The following is a 27639-nucleotide window of genomic DNA, read 5'->3' as shown; positions in this document are numbered from 1 at the left end:
GATTCTCACAGAAGAGGTAACAGGGACCCTAGCGCAGGAAGCTTTGCTGATTTGACCGTTGTAACTTGGGGAACCAAGGTCAATATTAATAATTAGAGTTAAGATCTCCCTGGTTAAAGAGCTCAGTGAACTGAGCGACAAATTGACCGAAGCACAATCCCTCCCCACAGTTACTGGAGTCCCAAAGTAAACTGCTGAGATGCTTTGGACTGATAAGGAGCTGGACAAAATCCAAGTAAGAAAATATTGTGTTTGTCTGAAAATGAATTGGGTCTTGTGATAGATCAATAATGAAAAGTAAGCAAAGAGATTGCTGGAATGCTGGCTTTTATCTTGAATACAAAAGACAGGAAGTTTTGCTTCTGTTGTATAAATCCTTCGGTCTGATCGAGGTTGGAGATTTGTGTGCAGCTTTGTGCATTGCCTCTCAGAAACGGTCTATTGTCCTTCGAGAGGTGCAGTGTTGAGTTTTATCACAGCTCCTTATTTATGTGGCTTCTTTAAGATTTGCAGAGCTGATATCAATCAACATTAGAGGTTCAGGGATATGAGGAAAGTTGATTAAAAATCTTGCACCAAGAAGTTTTAAGAACCGCTGTCAAAACACTTGAGAGAATTCCAGCACCATGGCTGGGCAGCTGAAGACAATGTGATTAATGGCAGGATATTAAATTCAGGCATGATCAAGGGGGTTATAGGATTAGTGATTTCTGAAGTTGGAAGTCACTGAGGGACTGGGAAACAAAAATGAGCATTGTTCGATTGGGAACCAGGATAAGTCAGCAAGCACCAGAGGATGGGTGAATGGAAATTAGTGCTGGTGAAGGGAACAGAGTTTCTTAAGAATCACTTAAGGTAGAAGATGGGGAAAGATCTTGGAAAATAAAGCCTAATTGTAAAAGCCCAACGGGTGAGGATTTCAGCAGCAAGCACGTTAAGACTTGGCAATCAGTCCTTGTTACAAGATATTGTGATAGAGCAGACACATAGTAAGAAGCTTACCTCAGGGTAAGATACAACACCACAGTTGTGATTAGTGTCGCTAAAAGATTTACGGGACTAATTTGAGGAAGAATTGCACATTGCTTGCATTCCCCTAGCTCACCCATTTTGAGCGCTGAGCTAATAAAGGTCTTTAACACGGTTAAGACATTCAAAAGAGATACTCATTCCTCTGAGAGACACAACCTTGAAAGCTCAAGCTAGGTAACCGAGGACTGAAATCAGAAAGAATGGAGAAAAGAAGAATCTCTTTCCTTAAAAGTCTTTTGGCCTTAATGCTGAGCAGAATGGATTTTTATGAGGTGAGTGTAAGAACTAGAACTGATAAATGAAATTGTGGTCCATGATCTAAGTAGCAATACTCCCATTTCTCTAAATTATAAACTATGATGTTGGATGTCTAATTTGTATTGTCTGATGTTCTGCAATGGATGTTAATAGCCTTTGCTGTGTTTTAAATAAGCCACAAAACTGATACCCTTTGTGCCCTCCGTGAAAGATACTGTGGCAATATTTCCAACAATAGCAGAAGGTTCCTTGCTGCTCATATTTTATCTATTAACCAATTCTATCAATATGAGTAGATGGTCTGGTCATTATCAGTTTTCCACTTGTGGGACTTTGTATAATATGGTTGCTGTATTTCAGAATCAGAATAAGGTTTAATATCACTCACATATGTCGTGAAATTTGATAACTTAGCAGCAGCAGTACAAAGCAATATGTGATAATATAGAAATAAAAAGTCAATTACATTAAGAACATATATGTGCAATAAATAGTTAAATTAAAATTAGTGCAAAAACAGAAATAATATTAGATAAAAAGTGAGGTAGTGTTCATGGGTTCAGTGTCCATTTCAGAATCAGAGGGGAGGACGCTGTTCCTGAATCGCTGAGCTTGTGCCTTCAGGCTTCTGTACCTCCTTCCTGATGGCAACAGTGAGAAGAGGTCATGTACTGGGTGATGGGGGTCCTTAATAATGAATGCTGCCTTTCTGAGGCACCACTCCTTGAAGATGTCTTGGATTCTACAGAAGCTAGTACCCAAGAATCAAGCTGATTGATTTAACAACTTTCTGTAGCTTCTTTCAATCCTGCGCAATAGACCTTCCCCCATACCAGACAGTGATGCAGCTGCAGCCTGTCAGAATGCTCCCCATGATAATCTAAAAGTTTTCAAGTATTTTAGATGACAAAGCAAATCTCCTCAAGCTCCTAATTAAATATAGCCACTGTCCTGCTTACTTTATAGCTGCATCAATATGTTGGGACCAGGTTAGATCCTCAGAGATCTTAACACCCAGGAATTTGAAATTGCTCTCTCTGCTTCTGATCTGTCTGAAGATTGGTTTGAGTTCCCTTGTCTTACCCTTCCTGAAGTCCAAAATCAGCTCTTTGGTCTTACTGATGTTGAGTTTAAGGTTGTTGGTGTGACTCCACTCAACTAGCTGGTATATCTTGTTCCTCTATATTCTCTCATCTCCATCTGAGATTCTGCTAACAATGGCTGTATCAACAACAAACTTATAGATGGCATTTGAACATGGTCATGGGTATAGAGAGAGTAGAGCGTGGGCTAAGCACACACCCCTGAGATGCGTCAGTGTTGATCGTCAATGAGGCTGAGATATTATTACTAATCTGCACAGATTGTGGGTAGTCGAGGATCCAATTGTAGAATGAGGTACAGAGGCCCAGGTTCTGTAGCTTATTGACCAGGACTGTGGGAATGATAGTGTTTCAACACAACGTTTCTGATGTACTCTATTGGCTGTTAACACTTTGCAATGCCTTGACATCATGAAACTTACCGCAAAAGTGTGAGCTCTTTAATAGGCATTGAAATCCTGCTTTAATTTGAATATGTAGTTCGTATGGTTTCTGAAATTGTAAACACAACATGGAAGGAGGTATTTACTTAACTCTATTTCAGTTTGTCAAGCTTAAGCCTATAATTGATGAGTGTTCCCAAGGCTTTAATTACCTATGGAATGGGAATAAAACAGAATTGTGAGCAGTTGTAAATAGAAGTGTGGGGACTTTCTGCATTAATATATGTGGTATTATATCATTCTGGTATCTCGCCATTCTTCATATGCAAGGCTAAAATGAGCCTTTGACTACTTGACAGTAAAGGCTTCCTTGGTTTATCCTCTCCTTAACCCATTTTGTGCTTCATGCAAGTTTGTGGAATCTGTTGGTGCTACTTGCTGACTTGCCCTTTATAGCCTAGGGGGTGCAGAGGCTAGTTGTCATCAACTGTTGCCTTGACTAAGATGGAGATTCTTCACCACATATTGTATGTTTTTCTTCTCTGGTAATTTTGCATAGAATTGCCAATTGTACATTTATTATAAGTATTATTTTATTTCTGTGCCAAAAGCATATGAATAGGATTGTGGCTTGAGATTCTGGATAGATCTCTGAGGTCAGGCATGTGACATTGGATTATGACATCTGATCTGTGATGTAGGGTCTCCAGTTGGCCAGAAGCCCTTTAAGCAAAGAGCTAACAGTTACAACTTCCTTGTAAGGCCACCTGTTGGATAAGTTCATGCAGTCTGCACAGATAAGGACAATCCCAGATTTGGTCTTTGTCCTGCACTGAATTAATCTGACTTTAGGATTCGGAGTTTGCTTTAACTCCTTTGAGTATAGAGATGCTCTGGAGAAAGGCGAAGGCAGAATGGGTGGCACAAGGACACAGCTGCTGTCTCAGAGTTCCAGCAGAACAGGTTTAATCCTGAACTTGGGACCTATGTCTGTGTGGAGTTTGCACATTCTCCCTGTGATCAAACAGGTTTTGTCTGGCAGCTCCAAGTTCCTCCCTCATCCCAAAGACATGAAGAATAGTGGGTGAATTGCCCAAATTAAATTACCCCTACTTTATAGTTGAGTGGCAAAATTGGAGGGTGTTGAGAGAAAAGTTTAGGGAATAAAAAACAATGAATGTAAATAAGTGCTCAATGGTTGACGCAGATTCGATGGGCTGAAGGACCTGTTTCAATGAACAATGAATCTACGACTCTACTGGTTGCAACATTACAGCTGTTTATTGATTAACAATGCAAGGAAAAACAAACTAAAAAAGTTTAAATGTATTTAATGCCTTTTAGACTCCTCTTTGGACTTCTTATGCATAAGGGACGTTATTGTTAAAAATCTCAGTTTCAGTCTTTTGTAGACATTGTTCTTCACTTTCTAAAGGAATTATAATACTTGATATTTTCTCATTGAATACAGTAATGCAACCCCGTGCTGGTTCAAAAGATAAATAGATACTGGCTCATGTGATTGCTGAAATTGGTACAACAGAAAAGTTTCATTAATGCATCAAGTGCCCTCAGGATTTGAACACCAGAGTCTGAGGTTACATTTGTTCTGGCTGTTCTTGGAGAGAGAGCACAGGGTGTACACTATCTCACTGGAGGCTTTCTTGTCTGTGACTGATGGGTATCAAAGAGATTGGAGCACATCTTGGGGTTGAGGGCAGCTACTTAAGAATTTTAATGGGTGATATTTTAGTGAGTTGATTTTTAATAGGAACAGTGTACAAAAATGCACAAAACGGGTGTGGGGATTAAAGCTAAGCAACAAAAAAGGGGAAAAAAAAGACACATTTGGTGCAGACTACAGTTTTTCCTACACTGTGTCATAAAGCGCTCCCAGAGTCAGTTATCATTAGCAATCAGGGTTTGTTGCTGCAGTGACTATGTTACAGAACTGAAAGTTGGAGAAAGAAGTGGGGATGAGAATGTTGTCTTCAACACTTTTTGTTGGTGTAGTGAGAAAAAGGAGAGGAAATGGTTTTATTTTTTTGTTAAGAACTTGCAATATTTATTGGGTTGGTGTCTGGATGAAAGATGACTGCTGGGGAAGGCAGCCAAGGCTGGAAGATTGGAGCTACCAGTTCTGCTGGGAGGCAATATCTCTGTTCTTTAATCTTAACACAAGAAAGTTCCCTTCCCACCCCAGCAGTAAGGCCAAGTTAGCCTGAGCTGTCTGGCTGAAGAATACTTGCGATAAAGTCTTTAACTTTGATCGGGTGTAGGCAGTTTTCAGCGAAGATCACTCCCACAGCCAAAGAACTGCCTCAAAGACTTGAATTAACATCTGTGCTGGACTCATGATCTGTGGCTTCCTCTACCATACCATACCCTCTCTCTAACCTTTGCACTTGATACTATTCCACTAGGGGTGTCTGCGGTTCCTACTCCGTGGCCACTTCATGATTGGTGGGCGTAGGGCTCTTCCATGGCTATACAGCTGTACCAAGAAGTGTAAACTGGCTCAAAGACTCCCAGGCTGGCCCGAACAAGTCACTGTTCCATATATACTCAGTGACCACATTATTAGATTCCTGCTGTAGCTAATAAAGTGGCCAATGTGTGTATTTTTGTGGTCTTCTGCTGCTGTAGCTCATCCACTTCAAGGTTCAATGTGTTGTGTATTCAGAGATGCTCATTTGCACATTACTGTTATAACATTGTTATTTGAGTTACTGGCACCTTCCTGTCAGCTTGAACTAGTCTGGCCATTCTCCTCTGACCTTTCTGACCTCTCTGACCTCTCTCATTAACATTTTTGCCTATAGACCCGCCGCCCACTGGATGTTTTTCATTTTACACCCCATTCTCTGTAAACGCTAGAGACTGGGTGTGTGTGGAAGACCCACTCCATCTGGCACCAACAATCATTCCACAGTCAAAGTCTTTTAGATCACATTTCTTCCTCATTCTGATGTTTGGTCTGAACAACATCTGAACCTCTTGACCATGTCTGCATGCTTTTATGCATTGACTTGCTGCCACGTGATTGGCTGATTAAGTATTTAAATTAATGAGCACATGTACCTAATAAAGCGGCCACTGAGTGTATATAGAATCTGCAAGGTTGCAGCTACCGTTTTAAAGGGGCTGCTCCTCAAGTTCTGGTTTCACTTCAGTTCCTTCTCCTGATCTATGGGATCCCAGTGTGGAAAGGAGTGAGATGGTCTGGTGATTACCTTGTCAGTCAGCTCCTGGGCTTTTTCAGGATAGTCATTCACAGGTCCAGGAATGGGTCATGAGAGTGGATTGGGATATCCATCTGTGGTGTTTGTTTACAGTGGTGTCCTGGAGTGGGGCATTTGGTGTCCACTAATTACCTTCAGCTGTCCAGGACTTGGGATGGGGGCACATCAGGAATTAGAGTGCATTCTGCTTGAAGAAGACAATATTTTAATCTAACCTTTTCATTAGCAAATAAAGGTGCTTTAAGCTAAAAAAAGAAATGTTGAATAGTTGCCTGGGGATATAGACTAAGGAGTAAATGCAGACAACAAACAAAATAAGAACAAGTTAGGTTTAGCCTAGCATTTTTTTTCTTTTTGCACTATTATTTAATTATCTTTTTAAATATGTATATATACACTTACTGTAATTTACAGTTTTTATTATGTATTGTACTGTACTGCTGCTGCATAACAACAAATTTCACGAGATATGCCCGTGATATTAAACCTGATTCTGATTCTGACAATCAAACGTGTACGACATTTGACTATATTTTTTGCTTTTCTGTGGGCAATTTATGGATTTTCTACAAATTTCACCGTGGTGACTATCACATGAAATAATGGAAGGCCATATGTTATTATTGCTATTCATATTTTCTTGTTGCTGTTGATTTACGACTTGGGTGTTGAGAGACTGAATTGCTCTAACTTGTTTGTAATAAATATGTTGAGGCTAAAATAATACACGTTATGTTCAGAATAATGCTGTCTCCACACTGTCCTTGTAAACATGTCCCAAGCACATTCAGGCTGGAGAAGACGAAGAGTAAAGCTCCTCCCACACTCCCCTGTCACACTCTCTCAGGACGGAAACATGAAGAGGAAATAGGTTAGATACAGAATAAAATTCTCTGCACTAACTTTCCATCTCAGAGGCGAGATATTTCAGTGTAGCAAGGTTTACATGGGCATCAGATTCTCACACTCATTAAAGATTAGGAAACAGTAAACTGGAAACAAACAGATATAACTTAATATTTTAATACAGTTTTGCAAATGTAGCGTCAGAGGAAAAGCTTGAGATGGGAGAATGATTTCTGGTCTGTGCTGATGGTGTGAAGTTCTAGTATATGCAGCTTTAGCATAGTGTTAATGCTTGTACTGTGCAGTATGCTGTGATGTGAATTGTTGGCATGCAAATAGAGTACCGCAGGTCATTAGACAACAACATAACAAAACACACTTTTCCCTTAGATGTTCATGATGATGAACATCTCAATTGACTTGACAACAGGATTTCCAATGGCAGAGATGACTCCTGTCTCACAAAATGCCAGAGCACACTGGTTTTCTTTCACCCGCAGTAAAAGCTGATTTATACTTGTGCATATGGGCTACACTGCAGCCTATGCCATCACCCTGATTTTCACCTCTGCATCGCTCTATGCCATAGCGAGCATGCGTTGGTGTGCGCCAAATTGCTAGCTGGCAGTGGTGTTTCTATGCGACTGTGGTGAGTTTCTTCATGAGACACATAGGCGAGGAAATGCATTTCAAACATTTTCACATGTCGGCAGGTAGATTTGATGATTTGGTTTATCTATTTCGCATTAGTGTACGCACAGCCTACAGACATGGTGGAGAAGAAGCAACTGGAAATGCGTAGGAGGAAATGCGATGCTACCAAGCGGACCAATCACAGTTGTTGCGGTCTGCATCGCCGCGACGTGTGAGTAACTTTTCTGGAGAGGTGCACATCACCCTACAGCATAGGGCACAGCATAGGTACGGTGTAAGGTACACATTTCCTACGGTCAAATGTTTGTACCGGACCATGCATCCCCTAAAGATGGGTTACAGTTTCCGACAAAGGAAACCACCTAAACCAATGCAATTATTCAGTGGGCAGAGGGAGTAGCTGCTTCAACTCTTTTATCTACTTGTATTGGCTTATTGTTCAAAATAGTGGAGTTCCAAGGCCAGCAATTTAATATCGATTTAAAGCACAGAAAATGCTTGACACTGCGCTCATTTTACAAGCACAAAACAGATAACAAAGGGCAAAGTACGGTTTGCCATCCTAATTGCCTATCGTTCTTGCATATTAACTTCCACACATCAGAGCCTCACTGAGCACGTTCACTTTTCAATCTCACATCATGTAAAAATAAAAGCTAGCATTTCCTATTCAGTAAAGTGGTTTTAACCACACGATTTGCCACATTATATTCCATCTATCACGTCCTTGTTCATTCATTAACCTGCTTTCATCTTCTGTACCCTGCTCACAACTCACATCTCACCTGGCATATGATACTCGATTGCTGAACCCAAATCACGAACAGTTGGTGCCCTGAAATCCGCGGCATTCCTCTACTCACAGTGTCCTAACCCAAAAATGAGCCATTCATTCCTGCTGTTCATATTTGTTAACCAGTCTTCATACATTTCTTATGATCTCACATGTTCTAACTTCATTTAACAACCTTAGGTAGAACCTTCTAAAAGTCTAAGTACAATACTTCAGTTACTTTACCCTTAATTATTCTTATTTGCTCTTACTTACTTTGCAGTTATAACATTGAAAATCTGTAACAGATTTGTAAAATCCATAACTGATTTCACTTTCATAATGACGAGGAATTTCTTTAACCACAGGGTGGTGTATCTATGGAATTCATTGCCACAGACGCCTATGGAGACCAAGTCATTGGGTATATTTAAAGTGGAGGTTGATAGGTTCTTGAATAGTAAGAATGTCAAAGTTTATGGGGAGAAGACAGGAGAATGGGGATGAGAGGGATAATAAATCAGCCATTTTGGGATGGCCAGTGGACTCGATGGCCTAATTCTACTTCTATGTCTTATGGTCTTATAAATCCATGTTAAACTTGTCCAATTATAATTATTATTTTCTAAATATCCCTATATCACTCCTTTAATAATAAATTCTAGCCTCATTCCTACTATTGATGTTGAATTAATAGGTTTGCAGTTTCCATTTTCCTCACGGCCTCCTTTCTTAAACTGTGGAGTTACATTTGCTACCTTCCAAATAATGCGAACTGTTTTGGAATCTGTGCAGTTTTGGAATATGCCATTCAATATATCCAAACTTTCCATGACCACCAGATTTCTCAATGTTATTTTATTTTAACTGATGTTAATATCTTTTCAGATGTTCATTCCTTTCAGATCTAGAGCTTTTCTATTATTTCCAAGAGGTTTTTATGCCTCCTTTCATGTAGACACAAAATTTGTTTTTTTCCCTTGTGCCTGAATATAATTTATCTTGAACTTGTTCATAAGAGATCTATGTTAACTTTAACAAGCCTTTTTCTTTTTGCCTATGTTTAAACGTCTCTGCGCTCTGTTTTTGGCAACATCTTAAGCCTTTAATCTAATGCTATTTTTAACTGGGGATGGACTGCTTTTCATGTTGGGCTATTGTGCCTTAAAACTGGAATTATTATGTAAATGATAGGCATTGCTTGTTTATTGTTAAGTCTTTAAATGTATTTCACTTAACCACTGTCATTGTTTCGTAACTTGCTTTGTTTGAACTTAATACCCTGGTTTCAGACTAAACTAAAGCATTTTCAATTTTTATACAAAATTCTGCCATTTTATGATCCCTCTTCCCCAAACACCCTACAGCCGACAAGTTATTAATTAACTCTTTCTTGATACACAATATTGTCTCATACATGCCATAAATTTGACCTCTGCACTATTCCTGCTAATTTGGCTTATCCAGTTTATATTTAAAATTCCACCTGATTATTGTATTACGCCTATTACAAGTAGCTCCAAAATCCTGGTTTATACTAAATCCTACTGTTTCTTAGCTCCACTCAAGATGATTCTGTTTCTTCATTTCCTGGGCTAGATCCTTTCTTTCCAATGCCATTGCCCTATCGTTTATCATCAGCACTGTCTCTCTTCCAGTTTGCATATCTCTTCTTAATGTTGTGAACCCTAAAATATTTAATTTCTAACCTCAATCACTATCTCTATTATAGCTGTCAGATTTTAACCACATATTTGCATGAATTCATTAACTGATTGCCATGTATGCCATACATATTCAGAGCTTCTGTTTTTCTTTTAAACCACTTTTCTTGCCTCTGACACCAGTCATGTACTTGAATACCCCCCTGTACCATAGTATTGTGGTCAGTTTGCTCATCCTCCCTGTGGTTTAAGCTCTCATCCACACAAACTGCAAGAACCACCTGCTTCTAGAATAATAGAAGGTGATACTATCTTCCAGATGCCCATGCCTGCCTCTCACATTTCTGCCCTCTTGACTAAACATTTGGACAGCACTTAATCTAAGAGGTACTACTGTCCTTTGAAACATAGTCTTCAAGCATCATTTACCCTCCCTGATGCATCATAACATCTGAGCCTCAGGCTCCAGCTCATCAGCTCTAGCGGCGACACTTAGAGACTTAGACACTTAGACACTTGAAGAGATGGTTGCCTGGAAGATGATGGATTCCATGAGCTTCCAAATACCGTAGAGGCAATCACTGTACTGCTTGTCTTAATTTATTAAAATAGAAAGCTATCCCATTTCCCTTAAAGTAAATACTCACCAAAGCCCACACTTCTTGGGATTTTATGCTCTACTAAATACAACCCACAGACTTGTATTTCCATGTTCCCGATGCTATGGAGTTACTGCAGAATAGGGGTTAGTACAGAGATATGTATAGTCATACAGCATGTAAACCAGTTCTTTGATTCACTGAATCTGTGTGGACCACAATGCCTCCATTTACGCTACTCATTATTTATTTATTAAGATACAGCAAGGAATAGGCTTCTCCAGCCCTTCGAACTGCTCTGCCCAGCAATCTCTCGATTTAATCCTAGGCTAATCATGGGACAATTTACAATGACCAATTAACCTACCAACCAGTATGTCTTTGGACTGTGGAAGGAAACCCACTCAGTCACGGGGAGAACATACAAACTCCAAGTGTTAAGCATCGGCGGGAAATTGAACCCAGGTCACTGATACTGTAAAGCGTTGTGCTAACCATTACGCTACCCTGCCGTCCCACACTCCCATCAGTCCATCCCCTTCAGATTTCATCGTCGCCCTATACGCTCAGGGAAATTGACAGTGCCTTATTAACCTATCTGCCTGCACTACTCTGGGATCTGGCCAAAACCCAGACCACCTAAATGAAAACCACAAACTTACAGGGAGAAATGCTAGCTCCGTATGGATAGCATTAAGCCATAGTTATTGGAGTTTTCAGGCAACAGTTCTACCGTCTATTCTACTGGAGGAGCCCCAGCTATAATAGTCATTCATTTTCCAAACATCTTTAGATTTGGAGCTAATGCCGAAGGAAGGGAAAATTGCAAGTGTTAAACTTGTTGAAAAGGGCACAGGGGTAAATCCAGTAGCTGCAGACCTTATTTGTAGGGATAGTTTTAGAAACAATAATCAGGGCTAGAATTATCAGAAACTTGGGTAAATATAGATTGATTAGAGAAAGCCAATATGGATAAGATAACCATAATTTCCTTGTTACAAACTTGACATGGTTTTTAATGCAGTAACAAAGAGAGCTGATAAAGTGACAAAGTGTAACCAGGCTTCTAAAAGTAATTCAATAAATTACTGTGTAACAGGCTTGCCATCAAGATTGGAACCTATGGAATAAAAGGGACTGAAACACAATGACCAGAGAATTACCTAAGTAACATGAAAGTGTCGTAGTGAAAGGTTGTTTCTCAGACTGATAGAAATGTATATTGAGGTCTCCCAGGTAACATACAGTAATGAGATATACAGTAGAGTGAACAATTTCCAAATCTGTGATTGCACAAAATTAGATGGTAGTGTGATTTGTATCTTGAAGCAAAAGAGAGTAAAGGAGGACTTGACAGCAAAACACATCCTAGAAAAGGGTTTATGAGGTAATTAAGAATAAATTGTCTCGAGAGCCAGCAGGTTCAATAAGCAGGTTGAGGGAACTGGCAAAAGAAGTTAATAACGTTTCTTTAGAGCATTCTGGTCTGTCCAGATAAGTTACCTGTCTTGCACCAGGGAACTCTGTAGCTGGATTCAGGAATAACTGAAACAGAAAACTGAGAAAGAAACATACGCAGAGTATTGGGAAAGAGCGAGAGGGGGAGAGGCTCATTGGTTGGTCCTTACAAAGGGCTGTCATTGATGTGAAGGGCATGCAAGAGAACATGTCTTGTATATCAGCCACCCTGATGTCAGGTTGCTCACAACGTTAATGCCTCTCTAGTTACATGACTTCTCTTGCACTGTCAAATTGCAGGATTTGTGCTTGTAAATTTTGTAACAGCTGAGAGACTAAATAGCGACAGGTTTCCCCAGATACTCAATAAAGCAATTGCTCTTGGTTAATGATTCAGACCAGAAATTCAAAGGAGAGGTTTGAGGGAATCATAGAACCATAGAACATTACAGCACAGAAACAGGCCTTTTGGCCCTTCTTGGCTGTGCCGAACCATTTTTCTGCCTAGTCCCACTGACCTGCACCTGGCCCATATCCCTCCAAACCCCTCTCATCCACATACCTGTCCAGGTTTTTCTTAAATGTCAAAAGTGAGCCCGCATTCGTCACTTAATCTGGCAGCTCATTCCACATTCCCACCAATCTCTGCGTGAAGAAGCCCCCCCCCATGTTCCCTATAAACTTTTCCCCCTTCACCCTTAACCCATGACCTCTGTTTTTTTCTCCCCTGGCCTCAGTGGAAAAAGCCTGCTTGCATTCACTCTATCTATACCCATCATAATTTTATACACCTCTATCAAATCACCCTGAATCGCTCTGTAAAGAAAAGAAACACCTTGATATTAGAGGTTGGGAAAGGCAGATGGTTACCCTGGGGACTAGATAAATTCCCATGGAAAAAAGAAGGGATAATGGTGTGAGTGTCATCAGCAGCCGTGTGGAGGGGTGGAACTGCAGGCTCAGGGCCAATGTGTTGAGCAACTAAACTTCCTACAGGTGTGTCACTGTGCTAGAATGAATTTACTTTACATTAACACCCAAGGTGATGACAAATATGCATTCCATTCCCTATTGTTTTAATTGCCACTTTCCTTGGATGCATCGATGCAGATTGTATCCTCTGACTACCAGCTTCCCTACTTAATTGAACAGCCACTTTTGTTTTTCTTTCATATTCCACTTCCAAATATTTTCCTCTGACTCCTAATATTTTTCTGAACTATGATACTAAATATTTGAAAGAAAGAGAGACTGGCTGATTTTTCTCCAGAGTTTTGCTTGCAGTAGTATCCCAGCTGCTAAGTTGATGAGCTCACTGTAATTCCCGGTGATGTGCCAGCCACTGCCCACCTTCACGTTTACCACTTCCGCAGCATGCGTGCCTTGGATTGGTTTCCATTCCCTATCTGAGTGCCTCTAGTTGTTAATTCAAACTGATCAAAGTAGCAAAACAACAAATCTCATGACTAAACACAAGGAAATCTGCAGATGCTGGAAATTCAAACAACAACACACACAAAATGCTGGTGGAACACAGCAGGCCACGACTATGTCAGTGATAATAAACCCAATTCTGATTTTGAAATAGTCTGAGTTAGGAAGTGGCCACCAACAAGATTTTCATTCCTCCATTTCTCATAAATTCCAACAGAATAAAGCAGCTGGTGGAAATGGGAACATTTTGTCAGGCTTCTGTACTGATCAAGCCTTTACACCCCAGATTGGCCTTGACTTCTGTCAGCCATTGCCAATTTTACATGAAGTTTAAGTAGTTTCAAGCTTGGGTCAGGAGACACCTGAAATAAGGCCAAATTTATTGATTGTATCTTTCTGCTCAAGTGTGTTCAAATGTGTCTGCATTTGGCGTATGGACCCTGTACAGATTCTGTACCTGACAGGGCCAGTTGATATGAGATACTAACCCTCTGCCAAACAGCATTGTTGTACCTGAAGTATAGTCTGCATCCCAGATAGCTACTTTTGTATCCCACATTACCATCAGCCACTCCCTTGTGGAATATGGAAAGCAATCAGAACACTTGGAGAAAACCCAAGGGAGGACATGCAAGCTCAACACTGAGAGCGCTGAGGTCAGGATTGTACCCGGATCTCCGGGGCTGTAAGGTAGCACTTTCACTACTGTGTTACTGTGCATCCACTTCTGAATAAGCGTTTGAAGGACCACTGTGACTGTGCACGTAGCACTATCTGGGATTTCCAGATTACAAAGCACTTCACCCTCCCCATTCCTGAAGGGTCAGCCACAAATTAGTCTATTGGTAGAGCTCTGCCTCATAGAGGCAACAGTGTCAATCACAGAGGACTATTCCGGAAATGTCAATGCAAATCAACTGTCCTGAGAAGTGTTTTGCAGCCGGGATATAGAACTCTACAGCACAGAAACAGGCCCTTCAGCTCAGCTCGTCCACGCCGATCCATGTGCCTCACTAAACCAGTCCCACCTGCCTGCTCTTGGCCCATATCTCTCCGAACCTCCCCTATCCATGTGTGTGTCCAAACGTCTTTTAAATGTTGTGATCACACCTGTGATGATAATGACAAAGATGGGGATCATGCAGGACACTAATGCTGAGGTAAAAGATCAGCCAGGATCTCACCAAAAGGCAGAGCGCACACAAGGGCCTTGTGATGTGCTCCTGCTCCAGCTTCTCACATAAAATGCCGGCTGAACTCAGCAGGCCAGGCAGCATCCACGGAGAGGAATAAGCTTGCTGAGTTCCTCCAGCACTTTGTGTGCACTTCGAGCATCTGCAGAGCCTCTCATGTTTATGATGCTGCTCCTGCTTCTGTTTTCTTTAATTATTTCCAGTGGCAGAAGGGGCAGTGACAGGCCATGGATTTAAACTGATCAGAGAATTAGCCAGAGGGAGCTTACTGCAATGACCAGGAAGAGCTGTCTCAGCAGCTTCATTAGCAACTCTCAAAGAGAACTGAATAAATACTTGGGAACGTAACAATGCATGTCAACGGGGAGTGGGAATAATTCAAGATCTGCACCGATGAGACAGAAAGCCCCCCTTCTGTGCTATATCGTTGAATCTTTTCTTTAATACCTTTCACAAAGCACTTCATTGACATAAGGGATCAATATCTACATGGCAACATAAAGTTACCAGGTACGGGTACTTATGCTACAACACGTATTTCCATAACACAAATTGCTTATAACATAGTTGGTGAATGAGGGAACACTATTTGCATTATGTGGGTCACATGGATTATAGTGCCAACGTAGGGGAAAAGTCCATGCTCTGAAGGTAACTACAGCTTGTTTTTGCTATAATCCAACTTCCTATAACACGAGGTTTCTGAGAAATGTAACTCAGGCCCCACTCTCCCTCTCTCTTTTCTGTAAGACCACAGAGTTTCCCAAAGCGCTTCATTGATATGAGCGAGTTGCAGTGCATGGTAACATAAAGCTGGCAGGCGCAGGTACTTCTGCTGCGCACCCATGAGCCTCTTCACACGGGTCTCTTCCAGCTGCGCTGTTTGAAGAACTATCACCTCAGGGCACTGATGCAAGGTCTCGGCTCAAAAATGTCACCTGTTTACTCTTCTTCATAGATGCTGCCTGACTTGCTGAGTTCCTCCAGCATTTTGTGAGTGTACCTCAAGGCACTGTTCACCTGTCTAGGGCCTGAGTCCCTGACTGGGGTGGGGATCTGGATAGAGGTGGTAGTTGATGGAATTGTCTGGTGGCTGGCAGAATTGTCATGAAGAAAGCAATCCCTCTTCCCGCTGCCCCCCCCAACTTCCATCTCTTTCTTCCTTCCCATCTTCACTCCCCTCTCCTAAATGTTCTACCACTGAGAGTGTTTGCAGGCTGCTTGTCGGTCGAAGAATGTCTTGTGATTGAAGGTTTCATGTTATTCTCAGATTCAGCTTCCTGGGTGGGCTGAGGGTGGAGGTGATGGTGAGCCCAATAAACTGCCCCCTACACACAATGCAGACTCTGAGGGTAAATCCTAAGGACATGGATAGTGTTAAGATCACAGGCTGCTGTTCAAACATCCCCACCCTTAAATGTGTCTCTGGGAGTGCCATGTGGAACCTCCCTCCTCTTCGCCCACTCAGTTCTGGTAGATCAGTATCCTCATCAGCTTGCCTGTCTCCACAAAGGCAGTGTTGCTCTCTATCTCTCTCCCTCTGCTCGGTGTTGAACTCCCAGGTTTAGTTTGCTGGCACTCACTCTGTTGCCACTCATTGTTCTGCAGTCGCTGCGGACCAGGAGACAGGCCAGGACCTGTGTAATAACCACTCCCTCACCCTGCTATTTGCTTAATGAAATCAGCTGCTCTGCCGTTAAAGAGGACAAGACCTTATGAGACAAGGGAGTGGCCCTACCTGCGAAAAAGGAAGACTTGTGTTTATGTTTCACCCCTCACAATCTCAGTACTCTGCAGACTATCTCTTACATTGCAGTAAATGATGTGATGTAAAAGTAACTCCAAATAAAAACTGTTGCTGCTGGTAACACTCAACTGGTCAGCCCATTTAACCTCTGTCTCTGTAACTTCCAATCCTTACACCTTACACATCTTACAATCTCGATCTCCTCCCCAGACTCCATACCCCTTGCTATTGCTGTCAACCCCATTCAGCCCCTAAGTCCTTCCCTGTATCTGTAAGTCCCCCAAATCCCCACATCTCTCTCTACCCCTGCAACCTCGTCCAGTTTCTGCTTATCTCTGTATAATCTCTATAGCTGTCCCTATTGCTGTTAACTCCTGCATAACTCTGTAACTTCCTCTAGCTGTTACCCACCTTTCTATCTCTGTAACTTATATCTGCAACACTCCTCTCTCTCTCTAACTTCCTCCAGCCCTGACACACTTCCCTCTCTCTGTAATTTCTTCCCGCTGCTACACTCTTCCCTAACTCTGCAGTTTCTTCCAGCCTAAAACCTCTCCTTTTCTCTGCAGTTTCTTCTAGTCATAGCAACCCTCCCTATGTCTGTTAACTCCTCCAGGCCTGTCAAAACCTCTGAGAGCTCTGTGCTCCTCCAGTTCCACTGTGGTTTCCAAAAAGACTACCATTGGCAGTCATAACTTCAACTGCACTGGAATTCCTTTTCTAAATCCCTTCTCTCTCACTAAGTTGCAACCTAAAACCTGGCTCTTTTGCTCACCCATATTTTATTTTATTAGCCGCCTCACTGTCTCATGTTGTTCAGAATTGTTGAACACGAATCGTGTCTCAAGCACTAAAAAATGCAGGAGGCTATCCTGAGGGATGTCTACTAGTAGAGAGTTCTGGAGCGAACTAGGTGTGAGGGAGAATGGGGAGAGATCCTCACACCCAAGACCGGTCAACAGTTCTGCTCCTGATTGTCATTGCCCAGATGATGCTCTGATATATCCAACAGGAGTCAGTGGTAGTTAGTAGTACCGGTGCTCATATACCAACCAGACACCAGCAAGCAGCCGTACCAACTGTGGACACTATCTGTCCCTCACATGACTGGGCCAGGGACTCTTGTCAGCTTAACCGATGCAATTCTTCTTCTACTGGTAATCCACCTGCCTCTTCTTCCATCCTCCATCTCTATTTTCCTGTCCACCTTCCTCCTCATCTGCTCAATCTTCTTCACTCGCTCACTCAATCTCTCTCTCCCCTCCTTCTCAATCTACGCTCTTCATGTATCTTTTCTCTCACTTTTCACTTGCCTCTGTTTCTCCTAGGCTCTCCCCCACTTCCCAACACTTCCCTTGCTGCTCATATGTGGCATCTTCCCTCTCATCATCTCCCTATTTCACCTCCACATCCTTGTTCTCTCCATTCACCTTTACAACCCTATCACCATTACATTATAAACCGGTATCCTATAAAACTTCTGAGCAGGTCCCAGTCTCTCCAACATATCTGTTATTATAATAACCAACTGTGCTCTCCAAGTAGACAGATGCGAGCTTGTATCTCATTCCTATTTTTCTCTACATTATATATTTGACCAAGTAACTCCATTGGGACTTGTAGCTTTAGAGCTCAGAATCAGGGTTTAACGTCACTGGCATATGTCATAAAATTTATTGTTCTGTGGCAGCAGTACATTGCAATACATAATAATAAAAAACTATAAATTGCAATAAGAAATATATATATATATATATAACTAAATCAAATAAGTAGTGCAAAAGAAGAAGAAAAATAATAAGGTAGTGTACATGGGTTCATTGTCCATCCAGAAATCTGATGGCAAAGGGGAAGAAGCTGTTCCTGAAACATTGTGTGTCTTCAGGCTCCAGGTCCTCCTCCTTGGTGGTAGCAATGGGAAGAGGGCATGCCTTAGGGATGGGGGTCCTTAATGATGGATGCTGCCTTTTTGAGGCATCACATTTTCAAGGTGTCCTTGGTGCTGGGGAGACTAGTGCCCTTTGATGGAGCTGGCTGAGTTTACAATTTTCAGCAGCTTTTTTCGATCCAGTACAGTGGCCCCTCCATTCCAGACAGTGAAGCAACCAGTTGGAAAACTCTCCATGGTGCATCTGTAGAAATTTCCAAGTGTTTGGTGACAAACTTCTAATGAAATATCGCTCTTGTGCTTTCCTTGTAATTGCATCAATATATCAGACCCAGACTAGATCTTCAGAGATGTTGACATCCAAGGACTTGAAACTTCTTACCCTCACTGCTGATCCCTCAATGAAGACTGGTGTGTGTTCCCTCGACCTCCCTTCCTGAAATTCACAATCAATTACGTGTGCTTACTGACATTGAGTATAAGGTTGTTGTTGCAGCACCGCCACTCAACCAGTTGATCCATTTCACTTCTAAACACCTCCTCACCACCATCTGAAATTCATAGTTGTGTCAACTATGGTTGTGTCATCAGCAAGTTCATTGATGCCGTTTGAGCTGAGCCTAGCTACAGAGTCGTGTGTGTAGAGAGAGTGGAGCAGTAGGCTAAGAATGTATCCTTGAGGTGCTCCCAGTGTGAGTACATCCCATCCACTGATTTACACTGTACAGTCGGCCCTCCTTATCCGCGAGTACCGCATGCGTGGATTCAACCAACCGCGGATCGGGAAAACCCGGAAGTTCTCTCTTAAGCACTCGTTGTTTGAGCATGTACACACTATTTTTTTCTTGTAATTATTCCCTAAATAATACAGTGTAACAACTATTTACATAGCATTTACATTGTATTAGGTATTATAAGTAATTTAGAGATAATTTTAAAGTACAGGCAGTCCCTGGGTTATGAACGAGTTCTGTTCCTGAGTCTGTCTTTAAGTCGGATTTGAAGTCAGAACAGGTACATCTTGTATTATTTAGCATCAGTTAGTCAAACGCCTGTCTTAGTATATAGTACATATATTTACCTTTCTATACATATAAAACACTTAAGAAAGTATGTATTCTAATAATTAAACCACTGCATTGCTTAGTAATAATTGTAGCTTTCATCGGGGTAGGGCCTTTTACATGCTCCATTAAAATTGTTCTGATTGTTGACCGACTGTAGCCTAACACTTTTCCAATGACTGATGGCGTTTCACCTCTTTCTGATCGCTTTATTACTTCCACTTTATTTTCAATTGTGATCGTGATTATTTTTGTGAACAGAAACACTGCAGTTTCGGAGCTGCGCCGGGTCCTAAAGACCACTGCACAGAGACAGGTTAAATAAGGTCCGGGGTTCTGTTGGGTCCTAAGGTCCACCACACTGAGCCAGGTTAAATAAGGGACTTGAGCATCCGTGTTTTTTGGTATCCGTGGGGGGTCCCAGAGCCAATCCCTCATGGATAAGGAGGGCCGACTGTATTACATAAATCCACAAAGAATCTGAAACACTGGGCCAAGTTGGTAGATGCGCACAAGCTTCGTCATGCATTTATTACCTCACTCTATCAGCATGTCTTTCATTCTCTTTCTCTCTATCTGTTTACGTAATATTCTCTTTAATCCATCCATGTATTTCTTGCTGTCATGAATGTGCTGGTTTTATGAGTGTTTGCAGACTGTCTGACCCCACTCCCCCATCCTGTGTTTCCCACCTGTCTCTGAAATGTATCACTTCTGGGAATTTGAACTTGAGATTGAAGGTTCCTAATAATTCTCCGATTCAGCTTCCTCTAGGGGGTGGTGGTTGGTGGTGATAAACCTGCCCCTGCCCCGTGGGACAACATTGCTGACAACAAAGGCAAATCCCGAGGATATGGAAAGTGACATGACTTAGGTTGTTGTTCAAGCATCCCCACCCTTAATATGGGCTCCGGGAGTGCCTGGGACATACTCCCTCCCTTCTCAGTGTTTGAACGCCAGTCTCCTCCTTAACTGACAGTCTTGCTCTGCGCTCTACATTCTTGTCTGAAGTTCCTTTTGAACTCCCTACTGGGTTTAACAATGTTTTACATACCTCTTTCTGATTGTTATGGAGAAATTTACCCATATCTACATCTTTTAACCCCTTCTTAATATTAAAGAGTCTTTTAGGTCAGCCCTCTGCTTTGTCTGTTTTGGAGTGAAGCACTCCAGCATGTGCTGCCCCTCCTGATTGTTACAAACTCTCAGTTTGGTTATATTTGCAAACTTTTTTTGTGCCTTCCCTCTCACCTCGTTCGGAGCTGCATGTTGCATATCTGCAGCTTCCTTGTAATACATATGTTCAAAGGACTTGCCTCCAGGTGTTTTTCAATTAGTCACCTTTTCTGATGGGTTTGAATAGAGTGAGTGGGCAGAACAGCCCATCACTGTTGCTGAGATTGGAGGGAAGATTGCTTTCAAGGGCAAGCTCCTACTTGTTATCTGAAAGTTGACACGGACTGAAAGAAAGAGCAAAACCATTTCAGACATTGCATTCTCCTGGGCTCTTCTGTCAGCTTCATCCCTGTGAGTACGATTCAGGTCTATCTGCTTCTCTTGCATTGACTTGCTACATGGTTCCCTGGCCCCTCAGTACCACAATTTAAACAGTGGGTCAGTTACAGATGCAATCACAGGGGCTTGCTTCTGAGGAAACTACCCCATCAATTCCACCCCGTAATCCCATCTGCACACAAGCACGTACATCAAAGGACACTCTAATCTCTGCAAAAAGCAGACAGGCATGTAGTTTGTGAAGTGTGCACTTCATTGGCCATTTACACACGGCTTCACTGTGAAGTTTCTCCACTGCTTACAACTGTGCAGTTGGTTGTCTCCATCCTTGGCCATTTCCCTGTGGGAGTCACTGATTGGCTTTACCTCATTCGTGATCCTTTGGAGGGAGCCCACCAAGCAGTGTCTGTCTCCAGACGTGGCTGGATTTTCGCTCATCTGCCCTTCGGCAAGTTTTGAGTTTAGATCCTTGGCGCAACACAACACATCCTGACAGACTGGATGGGGCTTTTGGCTTTGTGCCAACAATGGGACATGATGCAGGTTGCACTGGGGACATGGGGTGAACCCTGCTCTCACAAGATCCTTCATGAAAGTCAATATGGTGGAAATCCGGGGCCCAGGAACAGATCCTGAAGGCACTTCCTGCTAAATGAACTACATATCCTTTATCCCAAATCATTGTTCCCATTGGGCAACCAATTTACTCACTACCAATGGGCTACTTCCAATTGCATATATTTTCATTTTTGTGAACAGTCTTCTGTCTTATTGAACATTGTTGAATGGCTTCTGCAAATCCTATTCATTGATATTCCCTCTACCACATTTTTTACCTTCTCAAACACTGTAATTTGTTATGTTAGACAGATTTTCTTCACAGATCCAAGCATTCTGCTTGACTAAACATTCTGTCCCAATTTGCAAATTCTAGCATTCCTCACAACTGACTCTCAGCTAACTGGTTTGTTATTTCCAAATGTATTTCTTTCTATTCTAAAAGAGAGAAACAACTTTGAACCCTTTCCCATACATATATAAACATAGTCTATAGAATGTTATATAGAACATCTTAGGTCTTTCAGCCCATGATGTTCTGCCGACCTTTTAACCAATCTAAGATCAATCTAACCCTTTCCTCCCACATTTTATCATTCTAATATCCATGAACCTATCTAAGAGTTTCTAAAATGTCCCTGATGTATCTGCCTTTACCACCAACCCTGGTTCCACACACCCATCACACTCTGTGTGAAAAGACCTACCTCTGATATCCCCAATATACTTTCCTGTAACCACTTTAAAATCCAGCCACTTAGTATTAGTCATTTCTGCCCTGGGGAAAAGTTTCTGGCTGTCCACTTGATCTGTGCCTCATACCATCTTTTGCACCTCTATCAAGTCACCTTTCAACCTTCTTTCCTTCAAAGAGAAAAGCCCTAGTGACAGGGTATATCAAGCATCACCTGTAATCCAAGACATCGAGTGAAAGGCTTGCAACAACCAGTCCTGTACCCCATCATTATACGTTGATAGTCCTGTACAGCCAATATCTCATGGCTATACTGAACAAATTTGTACTATCAATACTGTACCTCAGTGTTAAACATTGACTGTCCCTACTAGCTCATACTTTTCTCACTTTTTACAATGACAGACCTGTACAAATCAATAATGAACACCGGTGTTGCATGATCCTTACTTATTACAACACAGAAGAAGGTATTCGACCCAACAAATTTATATGCCAGCTCCCAGCAAAGTGATCCCATTGGTCCCATCTACCTTCTCTTTATTTCTCTGTAACATTGCAATCTATTCACTCTCTTTCTCTGCCAGTCAAAACCCCTTTGTTTCTTTAGCTGTCTGCCTCCACTAGGGATAATTTACAGTATCCAATGAATCCACCAGCCCACCTTTGGGGTGTGGGAGGAAACCAGAACCCTCAGGGAAAATGTACATATCACAGGGAAAACGTGCAAACTCCACATGGAAAGTAGCTGAGGACAGGATCTAATACAGGTCCCTGGAGTGAGGCAACAGCGCTAACTACTGTGTTTGTATTCCACCCAAGGCAGACTAGTATCAACCAACATTATTAACAGTGTTAAATAGTAACAGACTTGTACCAAACAATATTCTACACTACTGCTGTAACATATTATATTGCATACTAGATTAAAACAAATTTCTTGGAAAAGTATTTGTCAGGAAGGAAAAATTCATGACTTGTTCTGCAAGGGTTTGTTCAGGGCTAGGTTTGGCGTCTGTACTAATTTTATCCATCCACAATTTTACACTGATGTAATCCTAGTGATGATGTTCAGTTCATTTCCTAGAATTACAGCCCTTCACTCAATGAGTCCAGATAATACTTCAGTTTTCTTGCTCACCCTTATGTAAACAAGGTAGGTGGCAAATTAGTACACTGATGTCACTGTCACTTTGCCATCTGACTTCACCACCACCTCTCCACTCCTTTTAGGCAGCACCCTCTGCAACTTATCATCTACAATCATTGGTCTCCTGAACCTGTGTGGCTAACTTCACTCACCTCAACAATCAACTGATACCACAATCTACGAACTCACTTTCAAGGTCTCATGTTGTTAGTATTTTTTTAATTTGCAGTTTGTCTTTGTTTGCACTTTGGTTGTTTGCCAAACGTTTAGGTATAGCTTTTTATTGGTTCTATTCTATTTCTCTATTCTACTGTGACTACCTGCAAGAAAATGAATAGTATATGGAGACATATATGTACTTTAACAATAAATTTGCTTTGAACTTTTGAACTTAGAACTTGGTTTCTTTCACAGTGAGAGGGGAGCTGGTATGCAGGCTGCTTCCTTTATTCTGTTGTCTGTTCTCTTTGTGATAGGAACAGACTTCTAAGAGCTATAAAAGTAAACTGATCTACTTGAACTTCTTCCTGTCCACAGGCACTGAAACAACTGTACCTGTTCTGAATTGGCCAGATGCCTGGGACTCTGTCACCCTAGTCATTAATTTGCCTCTTCTCAAGAAGAAGGAAGTCTCCTCCTCACCATCTCAAGTGTGTTCAGTTGCTTCAACCTTCAATGCTCGCTCTGTCAACAGAAAGCCCTTCTAGGAATGCTTGAGGCTCAACTAAACAGCAGCGTCAAGTGCTCTAAACCTTTGCCAGGTGTCCAAGGGAGTTCTGGGGGAGACAGGAAGGAACATCTGCATATGTGATCAGCAACGCCTGTGAGAACTCACTGCATTGTGCCAGAGACAGAAAGGTTCATTCAGTTTCCAAGACTTGACTTTAGCTGTTTGACAGGAGAAGATGAGCCAGACCTCCCCTCAACCAGGACCTAGGAGCTATGAGAGCCACGAGAGGCTCCAGGAGAACCATGCTCTGCGTTATAACTACTTCTTATCCACCAACACCATGTATGGGGGTAAGTTTGAATGAATAGATATTTTTGGGTTATGTTATTGATACTAGCGGAATGCATGACCGACTGATGAGGGTGCTGGGTGGATTGGATGTGAAACAATAACTGAATGTGGGAAAGATACTTATTTCCACTTCCACCCCTAACCCCACCCATCCCTCCCACTGCACACCCACCACCTCCTCTCCTGCAGCCCATGGACAAGTGTCACATGGAATGTGGCTTCCCTTTAGTTCAGAGGCTGGCAATGAAACACGACAACAGCACCAGGGTTGTACAACCATTGATGCTAATGGAGGGCCACATTTCCCACAATGCAATGCTCTATAGAAATTGTAGAATCGAAGATCATTCTTAGGATGATGGTGTCAGTGGCAAGACTGGCATTCATTGCCTCGTGAGACTTTTTCAAAGGACAGTCTGGATCTGTATGTGACACCAACCCAAAATCATAATGCTAACATACAGACCCAGACTGGGAAACAATGGTAGTGAACTCATTTTCTAAATGAATTTTGGTCTTTATGACAATCTGGCATATTTGTTGTTCCTGACACTGGCATTTTATTTACAGGTTTAAATAAAATAATTCAAATGTTGACACTAAAGCCTGGGATTTAAACTTGTAATATTTGGCGTATTAGTACAATCATGTCGATTTCTGGTCCAGTACCTTTCCACCTTTATACCTGAGCCATATCACATGCTCCTCTCTCCTGGATAAACCCTTCAGGATCCTGTCAATTGGGTGTTTGTAACTGTAGAAAGCAACTTTCTGTTAGTGGGAAAAGATGCAATGTCATGAATGAGGAGAGGTCATTTAACATATCTACACTTTCCATTCTGTGCTCACATTCAACTTTTCATCACTAACCAAATCCTGGGAAGCTGCTCAAAACGTAGCCTGGAATCTGAAGTACAACAGTGATGTTTGCTGCTAACCCAATCTTCGCCATTCCTAATGGGAAAATCCAGAGAGCAACACCTATTAGACCACTGTTGAGTTCAATGCAATGTCTGATGTGTGATGGTTAGGTGTTGGGATCTCCAAGAGGCTGTGCTCATGTCCAGTTGGAGAAAAGAAACAGATGCATATCCAATGTCACACATGCATCAAATGCACAATAAGTACCTGCTTCTGCTCTGAAATTTGTCCTCATTGTCCTTAGGGGAAATGAATCTTTGACGTAGAGTATGACTTGCTCAAACTACTATACCCTGTTGCTTAAGGCGTGTGATGAAGGTGAATATTTTACCCCTGAATCTTCTTTTTGTGTTCATTCTAATGAACTATGGTCTTCTTTGGAGAGTTAGCGGTGGGACTACTGCACCTTTTGATGCATATTCATCACCTTGCTCAAAGGAGCATCATTTTGATGCTTGTCCTGTCAATGCACCAGGACATATTCAGGATTGTGATGGAGGAGTCTTGGTTTAAAATTTAACTCTGTGAGGACAACTGAGTCAATTTGAGTATTGACTGGCCTATAGTTTGTAAGGCTTTGCAATGTCAGCCTGGCTGACTTTAAACTTGGTGCTGCCAAGTCTGATGCCAGGTGGTCAGTCCGATTTTATTCATTTTCTTTTCAATAAAGGAGACAGGAAACAACTGAATGGTGTAGACCATAAGAAACAGGAATAGGAGTGTTCTGCCATTCATAAAACCTTAGAAGAATTAGAGTGAATCACATAGCCCCTGTAGTAAAGGAAATTGAATAAGATTGGCAGGTTCCTTCAGATTCAGATTAGTTTATTGTTGTATACAGCAAGGTGCAATGAAATCCTTGCTTGTGTGAAACTCACAGAGTAAACAGAATACATGGTAATAATAACTACAGCAACAAAGATGGCAACAAGCACAAAACAACAGTGGTGTAAAGTGTAACACATGCTGGTGTAAAGACATGCTGAATTCTGAAGCAGGGAAAAAGAATTGGCAAAGTGACAATGATGGAATAACCAAGAGAGGTAGAATTAAGCTTCCAAACCCATGGTAGCATCACTGGGTCACAAGAATGTGAAACAGGTGATTAATTCAGAACTCTGACAGCAGTGGGGAAAAAGTAGTTTTTATTTAGAGATACAGCATGGAGTAGGCCCTTCCGGCCGACTGAGCCACACCACCCACCAACCCACAGACTTCAACCCCCGTCAAATCACAGGGCAATCTACAATGACCAATTAACCTACTCACCAGACTGTGGGAGGAAACCTGCTTGCACACTAAAAGGAACATACAAAGTTGCATACGGAGAACACTGGAACTGAATGAACTTGGATGGCCCGAACTGTAATAGCATCGTGCTAAGTGCTGCACTGTAGTTTCGCCATGGTCTGGTCTGATAGGCTTACAAGCTCCTGTATCTTCTCTCAGTGGGTAGAACCGAGTAAAGGGAATTCCCAGGATAACAGGCACCCTTGATGACACTAGCCTTCCTGAAGTAAAGATGGACTGGATGGAAGGAAGTGTCAAGTCTGTGATAAACAGTAATGTTTACACTCTCTGCAGGCTACATTAATCTAGAGCAGTACCTTTGCCATACTAGGCTGGGACGTATCTCGTCAGGATACTTTCTATAGCGCAACTGTAGGAATTCAAAAGAATCCCTGTGGACATCACGAATCTTGTCAGATGCCTATGGAAGTGCACATGCACCCTGGTCCCTTCATCATTGTGAAAGGACCAGGTGAGATTGCTGGTGGTATGGGTGCCTAGGAACTTGAAAGTGTCACCCAACTCCAAGAAACTACCTTGATGTTGAGTTGGTTCCAGTCATGCGCTCATGGGCTTACAAGGCATAGAGCAGGAGACTGGGCACACAACTGTAGGGAGCACAGTTCTGTGATTGTCCTGTGATTAAGAGTCATGGTGGATGATATGTTATGGCCAATTGCTTCTGATTGTGATCTGCTGGTTAGAAAGTCTAGAAGCCATTTGCAGATTGTGGAGTGGTGGGGGGGGGGGCAAGTAGCAAGACCAAGAGTCCCTCACCATGCTGGTAGTTTTATAGTCATTTTACCAAACTCTAGTCATTGTCATCAACTTCTTCCTTTAAGTCTTCAGATGGGATTTGAACCGATACTCCTGGAATATTATTTCAGACCTCATTAGTCTTGTAATTTAGCCACAGCACCACCAGTTTAACTAGTTGGATTATTGTAGCCATCACCTGATGCCACACCTTAGGAAAGATGGTAAAGACTTGGAAAGGGCATTCACACAAAGAGACGTTGTAGTTAGGAATCTACTGCTAGAAAGGTTGTCAAAATTAGCTTTCAATAGGTTGTTGAAAGTTGGAAGTGGAAATGTGTGTTTGCTTTGGGGAAAGAATGTGAATCACCAACTAATCTTTGAAAGATAACACAAA

At 41.9% G+C, this 27639-nt stretch overlaps 1 protein-coding gene across 1 annotated transcript in view; it reads left to right on the top strand.

Moving 5' to 3' along the window:
* Window positions 1-263: 263 nt before the first annotated feature.
* The window catches only part of plch2a (phospholipase C, eta 2a), a 310297-nt gene continuing 282921 nt past the window's right edge, over window positions 264-27639 (top strand). The window contains exons 1-3 of the mRNA XM_059952164.1: window positions 264-1304; window positions 7615-7797; window positions 23792-24274. Coding sequence (XP_059808147.1) covers window positions 24160-24274 — 115 coding nt within the window. The 5' untranslated portion in view covers window positions 264-1304; window positions 7615-7797; window positions 23792-24159. The remainder of the gene's footprint in view (window positions 1305-7614; window positions 7798-23791; window positions 24275-27639) is intronic.

Source organism: Hypanus sabinus, chromosome 27 (assembly GCF_030144855.1).
Source record: "Hypanus sabinus isolate sHypSab1 chromosome 27, sHypSab1.hap1, whole genome shotgun sequence".
NCBI lineage: Eukaryota > Metazoa > Chordata > Chondrichthyes > Myliobatiformes > Dasyatidae > Hypanus > Hypanus sabinus.
This window is presented reverse-complemented; position numbering and strand designations above follow the sequence as displayed.